This window comes from Nicotiana tomentosiformis, chromosome 11, assembly GCF_000390325.3.
Source record: "Nicotiana tomentosiformis chromosome 11, ASM39032v3, whole genome shotgun sequence".
NCBI lineage: Eukaryota > Viridiplantae > Streptophyta > Magnoliopsida > Solanales > Solanaceae > Nicotiana > Nicotiana tomentosiformis.
The window spans coordinates 66,573,351-66,598,158 of NC_090822.1; the positions used below are offsets into that span (position 1 = coordinate 66,573,351).

The window sequence follows — 24,808 nt, forward strand, 5'->3', positions numbered from 1 at the left end:
TTATCTGAGAGGGTTCTAGGAACTCTCCCTGCTGATAGTGAGAGAAATCCAAAAGAGACAATAAATGCAGTGTCTTTGAGGAGTGGGCACGTATTGGAGGATCCCATAGCAAAACAAAAGAATGAGTTGATTGAAAGACAGGTAGAGATTGTGGAGGAGCAGAAAGATAGCACATTCAAGAAGGTGAAGTGATGGTAGATGGTGGTCTGAAGAAGAAGGGGAAGACTAGAGCTTAGAATAAGAAGAAAGATGGGAATTCAATGAATGAGGAGACTGAGGAAAGCAAATACATGCATGATCTACCTTTCCCTCAGAAGCAGAGAAGAGATAAGCTGGACAAATAATTTGGGCGTTTCCTATATGTGCTCAAGCAGGTGCTTGTTAATCTGACATTCACAGAGGTGCTCTCTCAGATGCCAGCTTATGCTAAATTCTTGAAGGAGATATTGTCCAATAAGCAAAAAGTGAAAGAGACACCGGTTGTCAATCTCACAGAGCACTGTAATGCCATTCTTCAAAATACGCTCCCTCAAAAGTGTGAAGATCTAGGGAGTTTTACTATACCTTGCTCTTTAGGATGTACTACAACAACAACAATAACAACATACCCAGTATTATCCTACACCGTGGGATCTAGGGAGGGTAGTGTGTACGCAGACCTTACCCCTACCTTGTGAGGATAGAAAGGTTATTTCCAATAGACCCTCGACTTAGGAAAGCATAAGCACCACATTAATGAAAATATAGACAAGAAGGAACAGTAACAAAAAGGCATATAAAAGCAGAATAAAAACAACAAGATAGTAGGTTAATCAACAATGAAAAAAATAACGGTTAGTCATAAAAACCTACCACCAACAGAAAGCGAGGATGCATGCCAATACTACTGTTATGAACACTCTAGACTACATACTCTACTAACCTAATCCTCGACCTCCATACCTTCCTATCAAGGGTCATGTTCTCAGTCAGCTGAAGTTGCGCCATGTCTTGCCTAATCACCTCTCCCCACCTTTTCTTTGTCCTACCTCTACCTCTCAATAGGCCCTCCAATGTCAACCTCTCACACCTACTCACTGGGGCATATGTACTCCTCCTCCTCACATGACCAAATCACCTAAGTCGTGCTTCCCGCATCTTGTCCTCTGAGTTGTGGATCTCTCTTCGAATTTTCCCTATTTTTGCAGCTAAAAAATTTTTTCAAGGAACTTCTTTGTCATGTCTTCCCAAGTTTGAATTTCCCATTCGGCAAACTCCACAACCAGTGCTTGGCATCTTCCCTCAGTGAAAAAGGAAATGGAAGTAGATATCATCTTTCGATACTCCGTTGTGCTGGAAGGTATTCATAATCTCATCAAAATCCATCAAATGAGTATTTGGATCCTCATTAGGTTTGCCTCAGAAGACATAATTATTCTGAATGGTCTGAAGTAGCCCTTGCTTGATCTCAAATTTATTGGTTGCGATCTGAGGGGGTCGTACATTATATACTCCTTGGTTGTAGACTGGCCTTGTGTAGTCTCCCAGTAATCGTCCAGGCTTGGGCATAATGTTTTTAAATTCTTCTTCAACTAGAGGTCGGTTCATGTTGAATCTTCGTCCTCCATTCCCGTCAACCATTTCATCAACTCTGAGAGCTGCTTCAGCAACTGCCCATGCGGCTGTTTCCTGTTGGGACGCTTCCCATGCAGCAAATTCAACTATCTCCTCACCGTTCTTAGCCATGTTCTCTTGGGTTAAAGATTGCCCCAAGAATTTTCCGGTGAGTTCTTTCTCTTTTCTCAGTTGTCGTACGTGTTTTTTCAATTCTGGTTTATAGGGTATTACTTATTATGGAGAAGATCGAGTCATACACTAACGACCTTAACATGTTTCCTGCACATGGAAGAGAAAAACTGTGAAGAATAAAATAAAATTGATTTCTGAAGTAGCACCAAAAACTATTTTGAACAGTATTGATTGCCAATCCCTGGCATCAACACCAAAATTTGACGCGCACAAACACAACACGTAATTTAATGCTCTCTAGTCAAAGATAGTATAGTTATAATTATTGTCTCCATCATTTTATTATTTTATATTATTTTTTAATATATCTATTAGAGGTGTACATAAGCTAGGTTGGTTCGGATTTTGTCAAAACAAAACCAAACCAGCTATATCGGTTTGAATTGGTTCAGTTTTATTGGATTTTTCGTATTTTTTGGATTATTTTTTTTACATAAATATTATTTCAATATTAGTTTGTTAAAGTTATAGATAAAGTTTTGATAAGTGAATATATATTTAGTAAATGTTTAAAAAGTTGACAAACATATTATATATTAAAATATTCTTACTGGAGAATTTGTTTAGTAACACACGATAGTTATTTTTTTGGTTGTCTAACAATAATTTTTTGTTGATATATGATTTCAAGGTTAACCGAACTTAGTAACTAAACACAAAAAATAATATGGAACTTATATAATGATATGTTGTGTTTAATTTAAAATTACCGATAACATACCATTTCAAATTCGAAAAGAAATAAGAGTTTGATGTAAAAATTATATGGGGAGCCTATTTGATCACCCCTATTTAACTTGTACCCACTTTTTAACTCTTTTTAACCTGTACTCACTATTTAAACAACTTCACACCTCCTCCTCCTCTTCCTCCTCCTCCTCCTCCTCCTCCTCCTCCTTCTCATCCTTCTTCTTCTCCTTCTCCTTTTCCTCCTCCTCCTCCTTCTCCTCCTCCTTCTGCTTCTTCTACTTCTTCTCCTCCTTCTTCTTCTCCTCCTCCTCCTTCTTCTTCTTCTTCTTCTTCTTCAGGTAACAGTGATTTTATATGGTGTTTGTGAACATATTTTAAGATAGTTTATGATGTTTTACAGTAGTGGGTTATTGTGGCGCTTTATTTTTTATTATTGCTTAGGGTTTTTTCTTTTTCTTTTTCTTAATTGCAAAATGGGTTCATTAGATTTATTATTCTTTTGACAAATTGATGATTGAGGTTTTTCTTGATGATATTTGGAGGTTATGTTTAAAATTTGAGCTCATTTGGAGTAGATTTAAGTATTAAATCGTATATTGGATTATTAAAATTCGAAAAATATATTTTTGTTTCTGGGCAATTTGCACTTCAGGCCTATTTGGCCTTAAGTGCATGAAAATATTGGTTGCACTTCAGACCTTTTGGCCTTAAGTGCAATTGAAGTGCAATTTTTCACTCCAGAATTATTGGCCTTAAATAGTAGGAAAACGTTTGACCTTTTGTTCTTAAATGCATCTGAAGTATAATTTTTCACTTCAGACTTATTGGCCTTAAGTGCATGAAACAATTGGTTGCACTTCATACCTATTTGACTTAGTGCATGTGAAGTACAATTTTTTCACTTCAGACTAATTTTTTTTAACTTCAGACCCGATAAGTCTGAAGTTGATCGTAAAGTGGGTAGGCTAACATTTTTTTTTTTGCAAAGTGAGTATATGTTCAATTGTGACCCCAAAATCGGGTATAGATGCAAATGCCCCGAGTTTAATAGATCTTGACATATGATATGGAAGAATAAAGAGATTGACGTATTTCAAAACTGTTGATAAGAAAGTGATGATACAAATCATTATTTAAAATAAATAGAAATGGATGCACATGCACTTCATAGTTCTATTAGATACTATATTCCGTGAGAGAATCACAAATATTTTTAGATACTTTATATATATATATATATATATATATATATATATATATATATATATATATATATATATATATATATATATATATATATAAAATCTTAAAAGTATATATAAAAATTATATATTTATATGTCAGTTTAGTTCGATTATTTTTACTCAATACCAAATCAAATCAAACTAAACCTAATTAGATTTTTTAATCTGGTTATTGTCCGAAGTTTACTTTCGAATTTCAGTATAATATGAAGTATTTAATTTGGAATGAATCATATCTATATTTGAAAATTGTTACCGCTTAAGAATAAATGAGATTTATATTTAGCTATCATTTTGGTTAAAGTTGATAAACTTTACATTCTTATGAGAAATATAATATTTTAATATTATGTGCATTATTTTTGGCGAAGTATGATTTTGAATTTTTCATGTGTATCATAGAACAGATATTATTCGCAATATGAGTTACCCTACTTACGATGATGTGTATTACGGTGAAAATTGATTCATTCTTCTAGAGTGGTACCGTAGCAATGGCTAAATTAATACTATGCTGATATGTGAAAAGAAGTTTCAAAGTATATACAAAATAAGTGTATACGGTCAAAACCGATTCTCAGTCATAAAGGCCGGTCGAGACAATGACGTTTCAATCGAAGGGTATCCGCATGGCGAGCTCGGACGAATTTCGAAGTAGAGACGTCGAGTTTCGAGCTATAAGACCAATTAACCACAAAACTCGATATCATTATCGAGTTTGCGTTCGAATCGAACTACGGGTTAACGATGACCGATACAGGCCCCGAATATCGATGCTCCAAGGCAGAACCGAGCTCGAACTAAGACTGGGGATTCAATCTAGCACCAAGCTCGAGTCAGTGCCAAGCTCGCAGACAAGAGCCGTTACAACCGCACCAAGGGAGAGAATCTCGGCGAGAATCAAGGGAGAGACAAACCATCATGGGTTCTCCACTATATGTATTATTTTATATTATTACAAATAAAGTAATGATCCTCTATTATAAAAGGGGAGATAGACTGCAATAGGGAGGGACACAATCAGGATTTCATTGAGCTGGTTCTTCTAATATTTTTCAGTCTTCCCTTCTATCATTTTTCCATTTTCATAGTAAAAATACATGTATCGTCATTTTGTATCAAAGAAATTTGCATACCCTTAGAACCATATCTAAATTTAACGTTATCCGATTTTTTCGGGTAAACAATAAGCTAAATTAGATGAGAAAAAGAATTAAGCTAAAATTAATTGGGGAGGTACACTTCCTCAGCTGTACTTCCTCGTAATTGTTCTTAATTATTTAACTAATGAACTGATGAAACGTGACGAAAATATTGCAGCCACTCATTTGCACTTTGGATCACTATGGTTTACAACTTACTCCAAATTTTCTTTTGGTGTGAGACAGCTTTTCTTTAAAAATAGTTGGAGATCACTCGTGCTTGGTAAACAAGATTGATGCTTCAACATAAATATTATGAAGATGGGTTTCTCTATAAATAAATAAAAAAATAAAAAAAATTCAAAGTTATGAACGGATCATTTACATAAATTTGTACTTTCAAACAAATTACCATAAGACTTTTCACATTGATCATTCACATAAATTTATATTTTACTCTTTGTTATATAATTATTGACTCAAAGTTTATGTAATACTATTGATATCATTTTGCAAAGTTACTCCGCCAGCATTATACACGTAAAGGCACGTAATTATCTTAAATATCCCCGTCCATTCCGGGCCACCTTCCCTTTGGTATAAGAACATACTAAAAAGAAGAAGAATTAACCTAAATAGTCATTTACCCAACCACTTAAACTAAAAATAATCGGTGAAAATATAATATATGTATAATTTATGTATTATATATGTATAATTGTATATAATTAATGTATAATTTATGTATATGAATAAAAAAAAGTAAACAATGAATATGACCGGCTATTTGCGTAAAAATCCCTAAAAAGAATGTAAGACCCGTTTGGCCATAAATTTTGTCAAAATAAACTTGGATTTTATTTTGGCAAACACATATTTGGTCATAGATTTTGCCTACATTTTAGTCAAATCCCAAATACCAAATCCCAAAGCCAGCTCAATAGCTGGGTTTGGGCTAAAATATCATTATTATATTTTTAAAAAATTGTCCTAAATTTTTGTATTTTATAAAAGAGCTCACTATTTATTATTTTGTAATGATGTTGTTTCGTCTTCCTAGTCATCTGATAGTGTATCGTGTAATTTATTATAAAAATGATAATTTTGTATCAAATTTATTTATGTCGAGGACTATGGTTTGCGATAATATAATGAATGTTATTGATAATGGTACTGTTGGATATTTGTGATAGTTTTCAAAATTTGTGAGTATAAGTCATATTTCATATTTTTTTAAATCAAACTTCACCCAAAATAAATATCTAAATACATTTTAATCTTCAATCCAAACTTCAAACAAATTAAATTTTTTAGAATAAATTTGAGAATCTATGCACATACGGTGACTTATTATGTTGTGTGAGTTGAGTAAATACTAACAGGTGTCATGAACTCGCACGCACCTCTACTTTGTCTGCTTGGGGGAGCGTATCTTGTGATAATTGATCCCACCACCACAGACAGCAACAATAAGCACTCACATTTTTCCAATACAAATAGACAGAGGCCGCGTTCATCTCTCCATTATTCCACCATCAGCAATCATGCCTCTTTCGCCTGCTACCACTGCCACCTGCTTTACTACTTTTTCTTCTACTAAAACCCATCGCCTTCTTCCCTCCTCCGCCTCCGCCTCTTCTTATCTCTCAGGTTTGCTCTCTTCTACTCCACTCAAGCACTCTCGCTTCTCTTTTCCTTTTCACTTTTAATCAAAGTTCAAGCCTACTTTATTTTGGGTTTATAGTTCTTAAACCTCGGAAGTTTCATTCCCTTAACGGAGCTGGAACAAATACTTTCACAAACAAATTCAACACTGCTAGTCGCTTGGGTGTCACCCAACCTTCCCATTCCTCTGGTAAGTAGTACTCCTACTACCTACACCTACTGCAATTTCCTTTACGCCTGCTTTGTCCTAGCTAGGCATCCATAGCACATAAATAAATAAATTTTAAAAGAAAGATGCCAGCAGCGGTCCTTTAGATGAATAAGTAAAGTGAAGATATTACAAAATTTGAAAATTACAGCACGTTATAGTCTTCCTTGTATTAAAATGTTAGTCAAAATTCACTTTCTTTGAAATATAATGAGGAAAAGTGACAGGTTTAAAAGTTGCATTGGGAGTGATTATGTATCACGCTTTACTCATTGTCTTCTTTAACGTTCATTTCTTTGTTTTAGCAGCTTGTCTGATTGATGCCACCCAAACAGCACCATCAACTGATTTTTCTCTTCAAGTATGATTTCCACTAATCAACACCCCTACCCAACAAACACACACTCTCTCTCTCGTTTGAGATGATTAATCTTGTAAAACTGAACGCAGAGCAATGAGGCGACCAAAGAAAGAATCAGGGAACTGTTCCACAAAGTTGAAATTTCTGTTTCGTCATACGACACGGCGTGGGTGGCAATGGTCCCTTCTCCACATTCAGCTGAAGTCCCATGTTTCCCTGAGTGCCTTGACTGGGTGTTGCAGAATCAACTGGAAGATGGATCATGGGCGCTTCCGCATCACCGACCCTCGTTACTTAAAGATGTTCTTTCGTCTACTTTGGCATGTGTCCTTGCACTCCAAAAATGGGGCGTAGGTGAAGAATTAATCAGCAGGGGTATGGATTTGATTGTTCTTTACCTGAAATTTTCTTTATGTTCATCGGACTGAAGCAATGCATGTTGCAGGGTTACTTTTTATCGAGTTAAATTTTGCTTCTGCAATTGACGAGGACCAATATTCTCCAATTGGATTTGGTGTCATATTCACTGGCATGCTTGAATATGCTAAAGAGTTATCTCTGAAGCTTCATTTAGAATCAAGCGTGTTTAATGAGCTGCTTCATAGAAGGGATATCGAGCTCCAAAGGTAGATTTTAGTCATTAAGATGTTGTAACATTATATCTACTTTTCTAAATGAACTTAAAAGTGGGTTCTAGTTGTATAATTTTGATTTAGCTTTTCTCTGATTGGGGCTAGCTAAGTGTTTTAAAATATACAGTGCATCTTGAGAGGATAATTGACCTGTTCAAATCTTGCAAAAAAGATGGGCATCGTGTAGATCCTCCCACCTAACTTACTATGCTTCAATGAGAAAATCAAAGTTCATCAAGAAAGAAAAGCAATTTTTGGAGATAACATTATAGCATTCTGATTTCATATTCACCTCAGCTTATCTGTATTTTCATTGAAGATTCCTTCTTCATGTTAGATTGTACAACAGCAGCTCATTGGAGCTTAATCCTTACCTCGCTTATGTGTCAGAGGGAATGGGAGAACTTCAAGACTGGAAGATGGTTATGAAATATCAAAGTAAGAATGGGTCATTGTTCAATTCACCATCTACTACAGCTGCTTCTCTTGTTCACCGTTATGATTCTTGTTGCCTCGATTACCTTCGCCATGCATTGGAAAAGTTTGGGAATGCCGGTAAATTTCTGCACATTTATTTATATCGTGAAAGTTTTTATGGCATCTTGAAGCAACTTGTCTAATGCCTATCGACCTTTCAGTTCCAGCTATCTGTCCAATAGATATACACGGACGCCTTTGTATGGTCGATAATCTCAATAAATTGGGAATTTGTCGACATTTTGCTGAGGAAATTCAGAGTGTACTGGATGAAACTTACCGGTAACCTTCAAAATCACAGATACTCTTGTGCTTGTACAACAATATTAGTTCTGTTAGATTGACTCTCTCCAAGCCTACGCATTTGTAAGTTTTTACTTCTACAAGTCATGACATTAGCCAACCAAAAAAAAAAAAAAAAAAGATGCTGGCTGCAGGGGGAGGAAGAAATCTTCACAAATGCTTCCACTTGTGCCATGTCATTCAGGATATTGCGCGAATATGGATACAATGTCTCCTCTGGTACCTCAATGACTTGTAATCGTATCAGCTTGTTTTCTTAGAATACTTTTTGTTGTTCAAGTAGTTTTGACGAGTTAGGCGTACATTACAGATCCTGTAGCTCAGTTTCTGGAGCAGGAGCACTGTGGTGGACATTTGAAGGACATATATACTATGTTGGATTTGTATCAAGCGTTAGAAATGATTATTGCTACTGATCAACCTGTTTCTGAGAAATTGAACTCATCCTTACATTTTCTTAGACAGCGACTGGCAAGTGAGGTTTATCCTCCAAGCAGACGTATGAGACAGATCCATGAACAGGTATTTTCCATAAGTTGTGTTATGGTCAGCTCAGATTTCATTGTTATTGTCTCTTTGAGCTAGCTACTGCTACTTATTTTAGGTGGATGATGTTCTTAAGTTCCCTTCTCATGCGAAGTTAGAACGGATAGCCAACAGGAGAAATATAGAGCACTATGAAGTAGATAATACAAGAGTCCTAAAAACTTCATATTGGTAACTTCTGTCTATTTTCTCAAGGACTGATCTTGTGCTTGTTTTGGTTATATGTGCTCCCTTTTGTCAATTACTCAATTCTTCCCTTTTTTGGGACAGTTCGTCAAATTTTGGCAACAAAGATCTCTTAACCTTGGCGGTAGAAGACTTCAACTTTTGCCAATCTATTCACCGCAAAGAATTAAAACAACTTGAGAGGTTCGTATCTTTTTGAACCTTGATCATCGTTCTGGAAGCAGTTGTCACTAGTTGTTTTACAATAGTCAGATCAGAGATGGTATATTTATTAAATCAAACTGGAAAAGCTTAAACCACATATTACTTCTCCCAGATATTTTTTCTTTTCCTTATTTAACTTCTTCGCTTTCGACAACTTCTGAAATTGACAAAAAGATAGTTGATTTTAACTTATATGCAACCTTTTGGCTCATAGGTTTCCTGGTTCTGTTTTCCTTATTACTTGCCAGCGAGTTGGTCTCTACCTTGTTGAGGAAGATATGATATCAAATAGTGAAGAGCTCTCTTTGTGCTATACTTTTCCTGATGTGCAGACTTAAGTGTTTGTGGTAACAGGTGGTTAATACGAAACAGATTGGACAAATTGAAGTTTGCCAGAGAGAAGTCTGCATACTGCTACTTTTCTGCTGCAGCCACAATTTTTCATCCTGAACTATCTGATGCCCGCATGTCATGGGCCAAGAATGGTGTACTTACTACTGTGGTTGATGACTTCTTTGATGTCGGAGGTTCTATGGAAGAATTGAATAACCTAATTCAGTTGTTTAAGAAGTACATGTCTCCTGTCATATTTTCATTGTTATAAATGTTCCTTGGTGATTTCAGCAGTGTCGTCTTATTCAAACCCCTTGGTCTTTTTGGCAGGTGGGATGTAGATGTTAGCACTGACTGCTGTTCGGAGAAAGTGGGCATCATATTTTCAGCGCTTCACAGCACTATTTGTGAGATTGGAGATGAAGCATTTAAGTGGCAAGCACATAATGCGACAAGACACATAACTGATATTGTAAGACTCTTTACCTTTTTTTATAACTAATAGAGATATTGCACTCTATGATATTCATATTGTTTAATTCTCCCACTTATTTTAAATTGTTTGCAGCATGGCATGCCAATCAAGGTTTTTGTTTTTCTGGCATAAGGCATGTCATGCCAAATTTAAGTGTAAAACACAAAAAAGAAAATGTCGATTACACTGTCATTTATCTTGGTTAAGATTTGGTCTGGCGTCGGACATTGGTTTGTTTATCTTTTGAAAACAGAAATTATATATTTAGAAACTACGGAAAAAACTATACCAACGACATATTTCTTAACTTAAAAATGATCAAAGGATTATTAAAATCACTAAAGTCAAGGAAGAATATTGTTGACCCTATGATAGTTACTGGGTCAAGTGTTATGATATAGATACAGTCATCTTTAGAAGAGTGTAAATATTGAGATAAAGATTCTTTAGCACTACATGTTTCATAAAGTAAACCATTAATGTTCATATATTTTCACAATGCTTATTATTAAAATAAGTACTCTATTTTCTCAGGTGTATCTTTTAATATTGGAAGTTCTTTATGTTTCTATTCTGTCGTGACTCATGAATCAATTGCATCTGACATGATGAATTTATCCCAATGAGGAAACTAATTTTCAACATAAATGACAGAGTTAATCAGATGAGGTGTATAGATTAAGATTAGGTTAGTTGATATGGTTATTCGAATCCAATAGTCAGACGAACTCTTTACTAACAGAGGAGGAGTTTTGCAATGAAAATTGCACTAGGAGGGAGATTATTGCATTTTATAGACTTAGGAGGGAGATTTCCTAAACTATGTAAATATAGAAGGGAGGTTAATATGGTTAACCCAAGAAAAAAAACTGATAGATGAAGCAGCATCAAAGTTTAAAACTATGGAACTCAATGTAGTATTTTATCTTTCTTCAGTAAACTCTCGCTTCCCTTACCGTTTACAACTATACCTGGTTGAGTTTCAACTTGTAAAACTTGGTCTCAGACTCATGAATGCAACAACTTTTGTGGTCAAGGATAACAGCTGTAGACTTTTATGACTTTCCAAGATTAATGTCCACCTATTACATTTATAAAATGATGACGTCAACCCCTTCCTCTCAGCAGTGAGCTCTAACAAGTGGACCTTCTTCAATCTGTTAGTTATGCTTTGTCTATATATCAACTCATGCCCTACCCGTGCTAAGAAGAGAAATTTTTTATGGCACATTTATTAGGGATCCAAGCTTCCCATTTTATCCAGTTTGCTGATCCTGTGCGACAACTCTCTTCGTCTTGATACTTGGTTACTGTACCTTTGGCATAACTGCCTTGCTGTTGGGCACATATTTACATTCAACCATGTTTCATCCAGGTTTCTTTGACAGATGTTCTAGTGTCACCATACTTTACCATATAGGTCGAACTCAAGATGCTCTTTCTGTCACATAAACAGTATCCCTCAGCAATTGAGCAGTTGGTTCCTTTCAGTATTACAAGATTCGCCAATATCCTTTGTTTACAAGTGTTTTTATCTAATTTCAAATTGTGTTTGGAAAATCAAGTAGAAAATTCTTGCAGTTATATCTTTTGATTATTTTTTGAGTAAGCTAAAATTATGTTTGCAGTGGTCGAATCTACTGAATGCTATGTTACGAGAAGCTGAATGGGCTAGAGATATGTCTGTGCCAACGATGGATGAATATATCGCCAATGGTTACGTATCATTTGCCTTAGGACCAATTGTCCTCCCAGCACTTTATTTTGTTGGGCCCAAGCTCCCAAATGATGTTGTGCAACACCCCGAATACCAGAGTCTATTCAAGTTAATGAGCACTTGCGGTCGTCTTCTTAATGACATCAGGAGTTTTGAGGTATATATATGCTTCATTATTCTGCATCAGACATTCCCTTTGCTGCTTCATCATTTTCTAAGTTATTTGATCTCTTAAAATATTTTTGCAGAGAGAGTCTAAGGATGGAAAACTAAATGCTGTAGCCTTGAGCGTCATTCATGGGAATGGCAGCGTAAGTGAGGAAGCAGCCATTGGAGATTTGAGCCGTACAATTGAAATCCAAAGGGGAGAACTCCTGAACATGGTTTTGCAAGGAGAGGGCAGCGTAGTTCCACGTGCTTGCAAGGATTTATTTTGGAAAATGAGCAAAGTGCTGCATCACTTTTACATCAAGGACGATGGTTTCAGTTCAATGGCGATGACCGATACTGTGAAGGCAATTATTCATGAACCTATAAATCTTGAGTAAGGTGGACTGGGTATTTACTGATCAACTAAGTGGATAAAATGGGCAAAATAGTCTTTAAAGTTTAAGGGTTGGATTACCTTAGTCCCCAAATGATCCTTAGCACCATCCTTTTCGATAGGGACTGAGTTCAGTTCCAGTTGTAGCAGCTAAAGCTGTCAGCAAAGTAGTCTGCAGTTAGGGTTAGCAGAAACATTGACTAAATTCTGTTACGCTAACAATATATGTTTGGTGGACTAAGTTACAAACTTGGAGGACATTTTATGTTCTATGTAATATTTGAGGGACACAGTTAATTCAATTCCTAAATTAAGGGATTATCTTGCCCATTTGCCTTTATTTCTGGTTCCAGACATTTACTGCTTTAATTCTTTGCCTTCTTTCCTCGCCCTTTGGGGTGGCTTGTGGTGCCAGCCACTAATTCTCTGATCTTTAAATTCTTGTCAGTGCTGGAACTGCTGATTGGAGTGGTGAATATTGGATAATTTACTAGTCCGGAGCACGATACTGCTGAAGTTCACTGCTCACTGGTGTAACTTTTAGGTATTAGTCTTACTAGCAGCTTGCTATACTTTATTAGTGCCTCTCCTGGTTGTATCATAAGCAACTAATCAGAATTTCCTGGTACTCTATATTCATGAAAGCTGTTTATTGAAGAAGCTATATTAATTTAATGAAACTAATACAACTGAGTTCCTAGCCGACCAGCTTTCAGATTGTAAACAATTCATTGCTTCAACTCAATTACTCAAAGACCAAACCCATAAGCATTTTGTTGAAATATTATTCAAGCCCATTTAGCCATCACAGACATGCACCCAGCTCCAAGAAGAAGTGAAATGTGTGCCCCGCATAGAAGTCTGACATTGTTCTGCATCCTTGGATTCATAAAATCTGATGCTAGTATATCAACGAGGGCCATGTAGATTAAAATCCCTGAAGAAGCAGAATTCAGAATCCCTTCGACTATTAGAGAAATAGAGCTATGGGCATTATACACCCTCGATATTCCGATCCCAATCCCAATTCCTGCTGGCGTTGTGAGAGAAAAAAGAACTGACATGATTGCTGTTGATGTAGACTTGAATTTTGCCTGGAAAATTCAACCAAGAGAGAGTATTAGGTGTCGTCAACAATTAGAAACCTTTCGAGTCACTTACCTAATTAACTCTTTGTCAGCATTATGTTATTAGAATATTCTTTGATTATGTCAAAAACTCATGTCATGCTTGTTAGAGAATAAGGATGCTACCTGTGAAATGCAGCCTCCAAGTCCCATACCCTCAAAGAATTGGTGGAATGACAGAGCAACCAATAGAGGCTTTATCATTTCGGTATTTTGTGAGGCACCTAAGGAAACTCCAATTATTATGGAGTGGACCAGAATTCCTAGCTCCAACACCTGATTAAGCCGCAGTAATCACATTAGTATTAATGCTTTTTTGGTCTTAATGCTTGTTCTTATAAGTTTAACCTCTTTTGTGGCAGTAAATATCTAATGGAGCTTACCTGTGATATGATGCGATTTCGTATATTTTCAGACAGAATCAATTCTTGATCAGATCCGATAGAATGAGTCGCCCCATGTGCAACATGGCTGGCATGACTATGACTGTGTTGTATGTCATCCCTGGCTGCTTCTTCGTCTACAATATTGACCTGCTTGGCTATGTGAAAGTGCCTGTTTTGGTAAAAACTCGTTGCAAATGTATCAATCATCAAACATCCAATAGAGGCGATCATGGCAAAGAAACCTGTGAAAGGGAATTTACCCCAAGGGTCCATGCCTTGCAGGCAAGGTGATGTTAGTGTCTGAAATGCATCAGGCAATATGTGGATGAAGCCAGTGGCTAGAATGACACCAGCAGCAAAGGCCTTGATCATGAAGAAAATATCATTTTCGGGCCTCAGAGCTTCAATTTTCCTTGCCAAAAGTGGGAGACTGACCCCAATTGCACCAGCAATCAGTATTGAAACTATTGATATGAGTCTGTATCTAAGGGAATCACTACTGTTTTTGGTGTTTCGCGGTTGATCAACCTTGATGTTGCAAGTGCATTCACCTGAGATTCCAGGGGCGAAGACTAGAATGACAAGGCATGTTAATACTACAGCTTTATAGCAGTAAGAACAAACTTGGACATTGTGGTTATTCATGGTGAGATAAGCTAAATAGAGGAGAAACAGGAGTTAAACAAAAGAAAATCTAGTCTAGTAAAAGGAGACTGGCATTGAGAGACCAGGAAGAAAGTGTTCATTTATATTTATAGAAGAACGTCCTTAGGTGTAATTGAATCGATGATGTGGCCATCGAGTTGGAGTGGGAAGGTTCAATTTGAGTGCCAACGACTTAACTACATGACATCAACTTTTCTGGTAAAACTGCTATTGGATCCCACAGCTTTTTGAGTAGTAACTTAAGATTAGTGAGAAGGACTTTAGTAGTTGGTGGTGACAAAGTGTTGTCATGCAAAAATGCAATTGCCTTTGAAGAAAGGCTTCACAGTTTCTCAACTTTGCATTTAGCACACACTGCTCTGTTGATTTTGTCATATTTGACCTCAGGATGTCGTTATTATGTCGGACTATATATACTATTAATCTTAAACTACCACTATTACTCTTAAAGCAAAAAGGCTTTCTCCTTTCTTCAGCTTTTCGATTATAAAGTAGCCTATTGAGGATATGCTTTCGTGTCCCAACTCCACACAATTTTTTTAAGATAATAATGCGAGTGCTGCTGCAAAAGTTATACAACTTTTTTTTAGCATCTTTGTTTTAGTTTTTAGTCACCAGCCTTCATGCCTAATGATGATTTCGACCTTTAAATTACCGTTGAACTTATTTGTATAATAATCTATATCGATACTATATTAAAAGTACGAAGACCTTTAGCGAAATGTCGTTCGATTGTTTTGTTTTACCCTTTTAAAATACAGTTCAAATAGTCATTCAATTAATATCAAATATTTAGGAGTTTGAGATTAATTAAAATTATGGTTAATAAATCTTTTTTATTTGATTTATGTAGGAAATCTTAATATTTAGGACTTTAAAGTCCATTACAATTTTACCTTATATAAATTATTTTCTTATTAGAACTATGTTCCTATTAGTTTTGTCTAATATTTATATTACCTTAGTTGTTCTAACAAAGAAATGGCCATAACAAATAATCATTAACCTTTTGCTTGACTAACCCAAATTTATATTAAATTAAAATACAGAAAAATTCAGTTTTAAGATTCTTTTTCATTCATAGTCAAATTATGTGAATTTTGGGTTTGAACAAATCCTACGTGGTGTAGGGAATTGTCATTCAATACTTTTCAAATCTGTAAGATTTTGAAATAAATTAAAATTTTAACTGTTATTTACATTATATGAGAACTCTTCTACTAATGTAAAATTGAGTAAGATGTCTAATATCTACTAATGTAAATCACTATCAATATGTCTAATGTTTAGGAATACCGTTTCTTTTTCTTTCCTACGTAGAATGAACTCTTCCAACCATCACAAATTGTAACATGGTGTTGATAAATCAAAGTCTCCAAAATACTATCTTTCACAATACTTTTACTTTTTATTTCTTTTTTAAACAAATTAATTTTTAACCACTTTCTTTTATTCTTATTTTATTTCACAAATTAATGTCGACAAATTTGATGTAATTTCATAATGGTCGTGTTGATTAGAAGATGACAATAATAACTAAATTTTAGCAAGAATGTTGCAACTTAATAAAATCTCTATTTTACTTTATATTTAGTAAATGATTCGAAGGGGGAGTAATATATAAGACCTTGAAATCAAAAAAATATATATACGTAAATTTTAGATAGGCTAATATTTAAAATCTTAAAGTTTACTGTGATTTTCTTTTTGAGTTTCTAAAAAGTTTTGACCTTAGACAATCGAACTTTTATTTTATTCTAGAAATAAATTAATTGAAATTAATTCACCAGGTTAAGAATCAGTAAAAGAAGAACATATTATTAAAAAAATATTATATTAGAATATATTTTTTCCTAGGCAATACCTAAATTACTGTAATGCATAATCCCGTTAACTAGATGGAAATAGACTTTTGTTTTTTGATAAAAAGTAAACTAATATTATTACTAAAAAAATTATTACATATTTTGACATAAGAAATTAAAATTAGCTAGGAAATGGTCTCATATCTAATAGAATTTTTTTATAATTTGTCGCTAATCCACTGCTAAATAAGATTAGTGACGAATTTTATTGTTTAGCTACATATTTTTGTCTGTCGCTAATTTGTTTTGTGCCTGTAGTTGACATGTCTAGAATATGTAGTATATAGATAATCATTTTCAAACAAAAGTAAAACAAAAGAACGAGCATGATAGGTCACAAAGCATTCAAAAAATTTAGTTTTCATGCTTAGCTAGGTCGGCTACTTTATTGATTAAATATGTTTTTTTTTCCTTAAGCAAATATACTACTAGGTCATTATCCTAGTAGCTATTATATATAATAAATTTCAAACCGGGTAAAATTACAGAATGTTTAAATATCCTACAAACAAACAATGTAGGAGTAGCGTAGTGAAAGATGAAAAATATAAGGTTAGTAATTTGCAGCATCCAAATGTTGCCGACGATTGTGAATGTACACACCAGTTGCCAATAATTTGTTGTAGCACCTACAAATCTCTCACCATACGCCATTTGTTGCAATCCAAGGATTAGGTATATTTAAATCCAGTAGTTGTATAGCAAAGCATTTTGGACGTTGTGATCTTGAGGCTAAAAATTTCAGCATCATTGTTGATACATTGAACATGACTTTGGGATGAAAGCATAATAGCAACAGAGATGCCTGCTTGATACATGAAGACAATATAGTGTCTTCTCATCTCCAGATTGAGCATGCATGCACACTAATACCACTGGATAATGAAATGACACTATACTGTCAATACCAAAATCAGATGTGTGCAGCCGTTTTCCCTCTATTTTATGTGAGTAGATATCCTCAGTTTGATATACCATTACCAACAAATCATGAACCAAGAGGTTGTTCATATGTGCAACCATGTACTGTGTATAAATGCAATCACATTTAGTATAAGCCGTATCTATGAGATGGCTGCTTGACTCCATGGTTCTGTATGGTGTTAAACCACCCACAGAATGAGCATGATAATATGCTAATACCACTGAGAAATAGTCTAACACCACACAAGCATTACACTGCAGTCAAGATCAGGCCATGTGATAACTGTCTGTGTGGGTACATCTGATCGATGTCCAAGCCAAGCTGCTTGTGATGTATAGCATGATAGCTTCCATTTTTCTGATCCTGATGTGTACTGATATCTGTGTTGTTTCTGAGTATGTACAGCAAATTGCTGACCCCTTCAAGATGATTGAAATTGATCTGTATAGCATGATTGTGTTGTCATCTATGTTGCTGATATTTGGTTATTGTAATGTGCTGAGAATCTTCCATAATGATCATTGCAATATGCTAATACCTCTGGGAGTTGATACTAGCACAAATAGGCAGTAAGACTCTTCAGAGTAGCAGCAAACATATATTGTGTAGAACCAGTATTCTACTGATTATTTGTAATGTCTACACCCCTCTGTATACTTGCCAAAGTAATCTTATCATGTCTATGAAACCTGTAAAATAAAGTAATCAAGTTAGGATGTAGTGTTGTGCTCCCAGGTTTCTGTGTGTATTGAGAACTTTGAAGATGACTAAGTGGTGAGCGGTGAGGAAAGGTTGTTGTTGGTGCTGGCTTGTGATTCTCTTGTTGGTTATCTTCAAGTCATTCCCACATAGCAAGAAACAGTGGCAACTCCAACTGGCAGTTAATGATAGACCATACATTGAACAACAGTAATGGTTCTGCTGAACACCAAGCATTTTTTTGATTGTCTTTTGTGCAAAAGCAGTGCAGGTTGAGAATATACTGTAAACCCAGTAGAGGTTGAACATCCTCTGGCATCTGTATGGAACTAGTCTTTGCCTCAGTTTTCTAATCCTGTTATTGATCCCTGCAAAATGAAGCAACCAAGTTAAGATGCAATGTTGTGCTCCCAGGTTCTGTGTGTGCTGGGAACTTTGATGTTGACTGGGTGATGAATGATGAGGGATGTTGTTGGTGCTAGATTGTGATTCCCTTGTTGGTTATCTTCAAGTCATTCCCACATAGCCCTATGTAGTGGCAACTCCAATTGGTAGTTAATAATGAAGTACTGGTTCTGCTGAAGCTTAATCATTTCTTGATTGTCTTCTGTGCAGAAGCAGTGCTGGTTGTATATTATAGCCTCAGTTTTCTAAGCCTTTTATAATTGTTGAGAGCATAACTGGTGATTCATCCAGGCATATTATAGTCACCACTACTCAGGCATCTACACCCTTCAAGCCTGGTGTATGTAAGCCCAGTAGAGTGAAAGAGAGAGAGCATTTATAACCAAGCAAATATGGCATCCTTTGGTATCTGTATGAGACTAGTCTTTGCCTAAGTTTTCTGATCTTGCTATCCTGCAAAATGTAGCAAACAGGGTTATGAAATGTGTCTGTGCTCCCAGATTGTGGCATCTACACCCTTCAATTGGCATATATTTGACCTGCAGATTCAACAATTGTTATACACCTTGTCAAATGATATGCCAACATATTGTTGAGAGCAGTATTGGCATTTACAAGTGGTCACAACAAAAGTGTAGAACCCTTGAGATGTGCAGAAATAATTTGAACATATTGTTGCCTCAATTTTTTGAGGATATTGATTATAACCTACAGTTAACACTACTCAAGCAAAGCCAGTAGAGTGAGAGATATAACAACTATAACCAAACATTTGCAGAGGCAGCGTAGGTCTTTGGTATCTGCAGCCAAGCATTTACAAGTGGTGTGTCAATCCCTGGAGATGGAGTGTCTAAGCCCAGTAGAGTGAGGGGGGGCAACAGGTCCCCTATAGTCTGGTGTTGTGCAATGTTAGCTATAATTATAACCAAACAAGTATGTACGCCATACAAATGAGAACAACTGCATGTTTAGGAAGGCTAGTTGGTGGAGTTTTACTAGCCTACTTTTCTTTAAATTCTTGCATGTACTGTTGAAAATAATGCAAGGTTTTATATGTTGAGCTCATTAATCAGGTTCTCTTCTCTTCACAACCCTAATTCGAAGGTTAGAAATTTATGATTTGTCCACGTTGATTAGTTTTTTTCCTGCACTTGGAAATTCATTAAATGACTGAAATGTGTGTGTACCTACAAAATTGAAAGCTAGATTAGCAAAAAAATCAGCAACACTGTTTCCTTCCCTTAGTACATGCTGAAAGACAACATTGTAGTTGTTCTTTATATGCTTGATCTTCCTTACTTCAGCACATATACACCAAGGAGTTTCCTATTCGCCATCAATTATCTTCCTCATTACTAAGGAATCAGTCTCCATAATCAGTGGATGTAGCTGCCTTTCCACACAGTATGTCAGCCCCTCCACAATTGCCTTTGCCTCCGCCACTATGTTAGTTGTCTCTCATATCTCTTGTGCTTTCGCAAACACCAAATCTCTAGCATGATCTCGAACACAAAACCCATATGAGCTTGGTCCAGGATTGCCCCTTGATGCACCATCAGTATTGCATTTGAACCACTCTTCATAAGGAAGCTGCCATGTAACTGTCTTAGTCCCCACATATGGCTTGTAACCTTTAAAGAAGCTGATCATATCTGACCATAGAGGAGGAATTCTGGACAGGCATGGGTACCTCATCCTTGCTAGGTAATGTAAAGTCTTATTCACTTCATGAATCACCCTATTGTAGGAAATTGCACCACCATACTTCATTGTATTTCTCCTCTTTCAAAGTTCCCATATGATTACAGCTGGAGCTGCCTGAAATAATGGCATTAGTATAGGAAAACACTTTGCATTCCACCATGTTCTTATTACTTGATGTACCTGTACTATATTGACCACCAAACCTGCTGCTTGAAGGAAGTTTCTCCATACTCTGGTTGCAGTTTCACTAGTTAAGAACAAGTGTTGAAAAAACTCTTCTTGCGGTTGTGAACAACACCAATACTTAGACACTACCAAATACCCATTTCTTCTCCACAAATCGTCAGTAGGAATCTTCCCCTTCCACAATCTTCATAAGAAGAATGAGATTTTAAAAGGTAGACCTTTAGTCTATATCTTACTGTAGTCAGGATTTGCATGAGCTCTATGCCTCAAAATATTCCAAGCACTACTAACAGAAAAATTTCCTGAAGGTGTAGGCATCCATCTAGGAACATCCCAGGAATCTTCAGTAGTGCCAGATATGACTTCTTGCCTGATATGTTGAGCAATGTCCGCGGGGAAAGATTGTGCTAGTAGGTGTTCATCCCAGGTATCATCCACTCTCAATTCAGCTACTTCCTGTATATCTTCATTGATTGTATAGTCATTTGGAACAATATAGTACAGGGCTCCCAGACCAGTCCAATTCTCATGCCAAACATTAGTAGAACCCATATTTATTTCCCATAGTATTTCTTGCTCCACCTCTTCCCTAGCCTCTAACATTTTCCTCCATACATGAGATCCTTGTCTAAATTGGACAGTTGTCGGGGGTTCCTTTTTACAGTACTTGTTCCACATAAAGTTAGACCATAAGGACTTGGATGTCCTAAACTTCCACCACAATTTGGCAAATAAAGCTTTTGATACATCATGCAGTGATCTAAAACCTAAATCCCCTTCTTCCTTTGGAAGGCATAGATTTTGCCATTTTTTCCAATGTCTACTTCTACCTTCTTCCTTGTTACTCCAGAAGAATCTCGCAAAGGTTTTATGAAGGTGTTCAAGTACATTTTTAGGTGGATCAATGACAGAAAGGATGTGCGTTGGCATGCTTTATAGGACACTAGAGATTAATGTAACTTTTCCCCCATAGGATAGTAGCTTCCCTTTCCAAGAGTGCAATTTTGCCTTTATATTTTTTATTAGGTCATTGTAATAATCCTTCCTTCTTCTTGTGTAGAATATTGGACAACCAAGATAAGTAAATGAAAATTCACCCCTTGAAAATCCAGTGTTAATACCTATAGAGCTAGACACTAATGGGGACACATTAGAGTGTATATAAAAAGAACTCTTTTTCTTATTGATCATTTGGCCTGATGTGTGCTCATACTTGGACAATACTTCTACAATTTTCCTTAAAGAGTATGGATCAGCTGAAGAAAATATTATAGTGTCGTCTACGTAGACCAAATGATTCAATGGATCCGTCCATTTAGGCATCCCAAAGCCCTTGAACCTCGTGTCTTCAAATAGTTTATTTAACGACCTAGACAGTACTTATGAAGAGAGTATGAACAGGGATGGAGAGAGAAGTTCCCCTTGCTTGACCCCTCTTGTTGAGTGAAAGAATCCTGAGGCTTGACCATTAATCATAAAAGAATACTAGTTGTTGGAAATTAAATTCCATATCATGTTGATGAAGCATTCTGCAAATCCCATTTTCCTCAAAACATGCATTAAATACTTCCATGAGACCCCATCATATGCCTTTGCCATGTCAAGTTTGATAACTACATTGGCAGGTTTTCCCCTTAATATTATGTCAGTAACAATCTCTTGTGTTAACAGAATGTTTTCAAATATACTTCTCCCCTTGACAAATCCTGACTGATTGGAAGAGATCAGAGAAGGCAATATTTTTTCCAACCTATCATGAACAACTCTAGAGATAACTTTATTTACAAAATTGCTTAAGATAATAGTTCTTAGGTCATTAAATGTTTGAACCTGTTATTTTTTTGGTAGCAAGACAAGGTTTGTGTGAGTTATAGACTTAGGTAAGGAACTTCCTCCATAAAATAGTTTCAGCATCTCATGTATGTCTTCCCCTATTATATCCCAGCGTTCTTGAAAGAAAATACCTGTGAAACCATCTAGCCCACTTGCACTTTCACCACTCAGTGAAAAAACCGCTGCCTTTACCTCCTCTATTGTAGGAATTCTACAAAGTTCTATGTTTTGATCACAAGACACCATTGAGGGCACATTGTTGAGGAGCTCAGAACTTGTATGATCAGCTTCATGTGTGAACTGTTTGTGGAAAAATTCAACTGCTGCATCAACCATCCGTTCTTGCGACTCAATCCAATTACCATCATGGTTCTGGATCCTCTTCAGTTGGATTTTCTTCCTTTTACCATTCGCATGGTTATGAAAGAAACTAGTGTTTCTGTCTCCTTCTGCAAACCAGGACATACCTGCTTTTTGTTTCCAATATTGTTCCTCTATGCTCAGATATCTCTTTAATTCAGACTGTGCCTTCTAAAGTACAATTCTATTCTCAATTGTAGGTTCTTCTTCAAAAAGCATTTCCTTTATTCTGACCACATCTTCCCTTAAAGATAGTCGCTTGAAGATGTCCCCTTAAGTGAGCCTACTCCATTTTGAAAGAGCAATTTTAACTGTTTTTAATTTCTGTTTGAACATCCAGAAGGGGTCACCTGTAAAGTCAGCTTGCCAATTTTGTCGAACCACCTCCCTAAAAGTGGCATGTTTTGTCCAGAAATTCAGAAACTTGAATGGTTTAGTAAATGTGATTATCGTGTCACCACAAGTCATAAACAGTGGTGCATGATCCGAGCCTGTTCTAATAAGATGTTCGACCTCTGTAGTTGGGAATAAAGATTGGAATGGGGAATTGAAAAAGATTCTGTCCAGTCTTTTAAATATGCATTCTGCATTTGGCCTCCCATTCCACCATGTGAAGGGACTTTCTTTGTAACCAGTGTCAAAGAGTTCACATGAGTTTACACAGAAGGCGAAGTCTTCATATTCTGGAGGATAGACTGGAAGCCCTCCAATTTTCTCTTCTTCATTCAAAAGCACATTAAAATTCCCTCCAACTAGCCATGGTAGTTCCATGTCACTTGCAAGGTAGTATAAACTGTCCCATAATTCTAATCTGTCCAGTGATGAGCACTTAGCGTATACGAAAGTCATCATGATATATTTACCAATATTTTGATGATAGACTCTGATAGTAAGTTGTTGTTCCATGTCAATTAATAAGTCCCACTGTATGACTGAATCCAGAAATATCCATACCTTGCCATTGACATTTGAAATCGCAGCATATATGCCTAGTCTCCTCCTTTAGTTTTGAATAAATCTTTGATTTTTAAAAGGTTCCATAAGTGCTATAAAAAAAAACCATGTTCCTTTTGCATGTTGATAACTCTCTGAAAGGCCTGTTGTGTCTTAACAGACCTAATATTCCATATGAGTATTTTAATCATCATCTAGTCGTGGAGGCTGCCCTTTTGGGCAATATTCTTGTGGGTGGTAGTTGTTCCTTTAATTGGTTTTGCTTCTTTCCTTTCTTTCCCTATTTAGTAGACAACCTAGGTGACAAATCTCTTTCTCTTGCAACAGCCTTGAAGTTCCCAGCAATAGATTCATTGTCACCTTCATCTTCTAGTTGCTCTTTATTGACCAAGGGAATATGAAGTTCCATTGGCTGTTGGTTGTGTGTAATAATGTCATGCATTACATGATTTGGAGATTTCAATGGTTCAATTACTTGGATCTGTATTGGAGATCATGTATCTGTTGTACAAGCCATAGCCAATGTATTAATTGCAGTTGGCTCCTTTGGTACAGTAGTTGTACCATTCTGTTCATATACAACGATATCATCCTTCCCAACCACATCTTGGGGTTCTGGAGCATCATCACTGACTTTGTCATTTGGTATGGTTGCCATTATTGGTCTTTGAATAGTGGCTAGAAGTTTTCCAGTTGCGTTGCTACTCAAAGCATTGTTGGGTAACGCATTGTGAAGCTGTTATGGAATTGGCTTTTCCTTATGATCATCAACTCTTGGTATTGTTTGTTTCCCTGTTCCATAACTTTTTAGTTCGGTCCCTAGTTGTACAGATCCTGTTGTATTGCCATTAGGCATAGGAGATTCCATACATGTCTATAAGGGAATATCCTGACATGAGTGGTTGAGTGTAACATTAAGGACTTCCTTGTTCATTCCAAAACTCCTTTGAACCCATTCAATAGTATTTTCCTTTGTCACAGCTGGTGATACCCCAACAATTATAGCAGTATTGTTTGTACCAATTCCTGGATCTTTTGGATTGCCACTAGATTTGTCAGCAGTCCTGATATGTTGGTTCTCTTGAGTTATGTTTGTTTCCACTGTTTCATGCTTGTGCTGTTTGTCGTTTATCTGGTCCCTGCCATTGTTATCTCCATCAGTTGCAGCATCAATACCAGTAGT

At 36.1% G+C, this 24,808-nt stretch overlaps 4 protein-coding genes across 5 annotated transcripts; 1 reads left to right on the plus strand and 3 right to left on the minus strand.

The window, feature by feature from the left end:
* The first annotated feature begins 6,346 nt into the window (after nt 1–6,346).
* LOC104102231 (ent-kaurene synthase TSP4, chloroplastic) lies at nt 6,347–15,127 on the plus strand. Of its 2 annotated transcripts, XR_011411790.1 has the most exons (17): nt 6,347–6,514; nt 6,609–6,719; nt 7,043–7,098; nt 7,188–7,473; nt 7,544–7,724; nt 8,068–8,285; nt 8,369–8,489; nt 8,632–8,729; nt 8,821–9,032; nt 9,115–9,227; nt 9,327–9,425; nt 9,801–10,016; nt 10,110–10,251; nt 11,883–12,128; nt 12,220–12,515; nt 12,964–13,059; nt 14,005–15,127. XR_011411790.1 is itself a non-coding variant. In XM_070187862.1 (16 exons), the coding sequence occupies exons 1-16, from the start codon at nt 6,409–6,411 to the stop codon at nt 13,007–13,009; spliced, it is 2,544 nt and encodes an 847-aa protein (XP_070043963.1). In that variant the 5' UTR covers nt 6,348–6,408; the 3' UTR covers nt 13,010–13,059. The 2 variants fall into 2 exon arrangements, 1 of the variants encoding a protein (XP_070043963.1); XM_070187862.1 differs by lacking the exon at nt 14,005–15,127 and having other exon boundaries at nt 6,348–6,514; nt 7,046–7,098.
* LOC104102230 (zinc transporter 1-like) lies at nt 13,151–14,673 on the minus strand. The gene is made up of 3 exons (XM_009609886.4): nt 14,026–14,673; nt 13,769–13,918; nt 13,151–13,609 (listed from the first exon to the last, which is right to left on the minus strand). Exons 1-3 carry the CDS (start codon nt 14,671–14,673, stop codon nt 13,304–13,306), a joined length of 1,104 nt encoding a protein of 367 aa, XP_009608181.1. The 3' UTR covers nt 13,151–13,303.
* Nucleotides 15,128–20,703: 5,576 nt separating the features above from the next.
* Nucleotides 20,704–21,408, minus strand: LOC108946182 (uncharacterized). The gene has a single exon (XM_018772817.1). The coding sequence runs from the start codon at nt 21,406–21,408 to the stop codon at nt 20,704–20,706; it is 705 nt and encodes a 234-aa protein (XP_018628333.1).
* Nucleotides 21,409–21,963: 555 nt separating this feature from the next.
* LOC138901593 (uncharacterized) lies at nt 21,964–22,776 on the minus strand. The gene is made up of 2 exons (XM_070189367.1): nt 22,443–22,776; nt 21,964–22,253 (listed from the first exon to the last, which is right to left on the minus strand). Exons 1-2 carry the CDS (start codon nt 22,774–22,776, stop codon nt 21,964–21,966), a joined length of 624 nt encoding a protein of 207 aa, XP_070045468.1.
* Between the last annotated feature and the right edge of the window lie 2,032 nt (nt 22,777–24,808).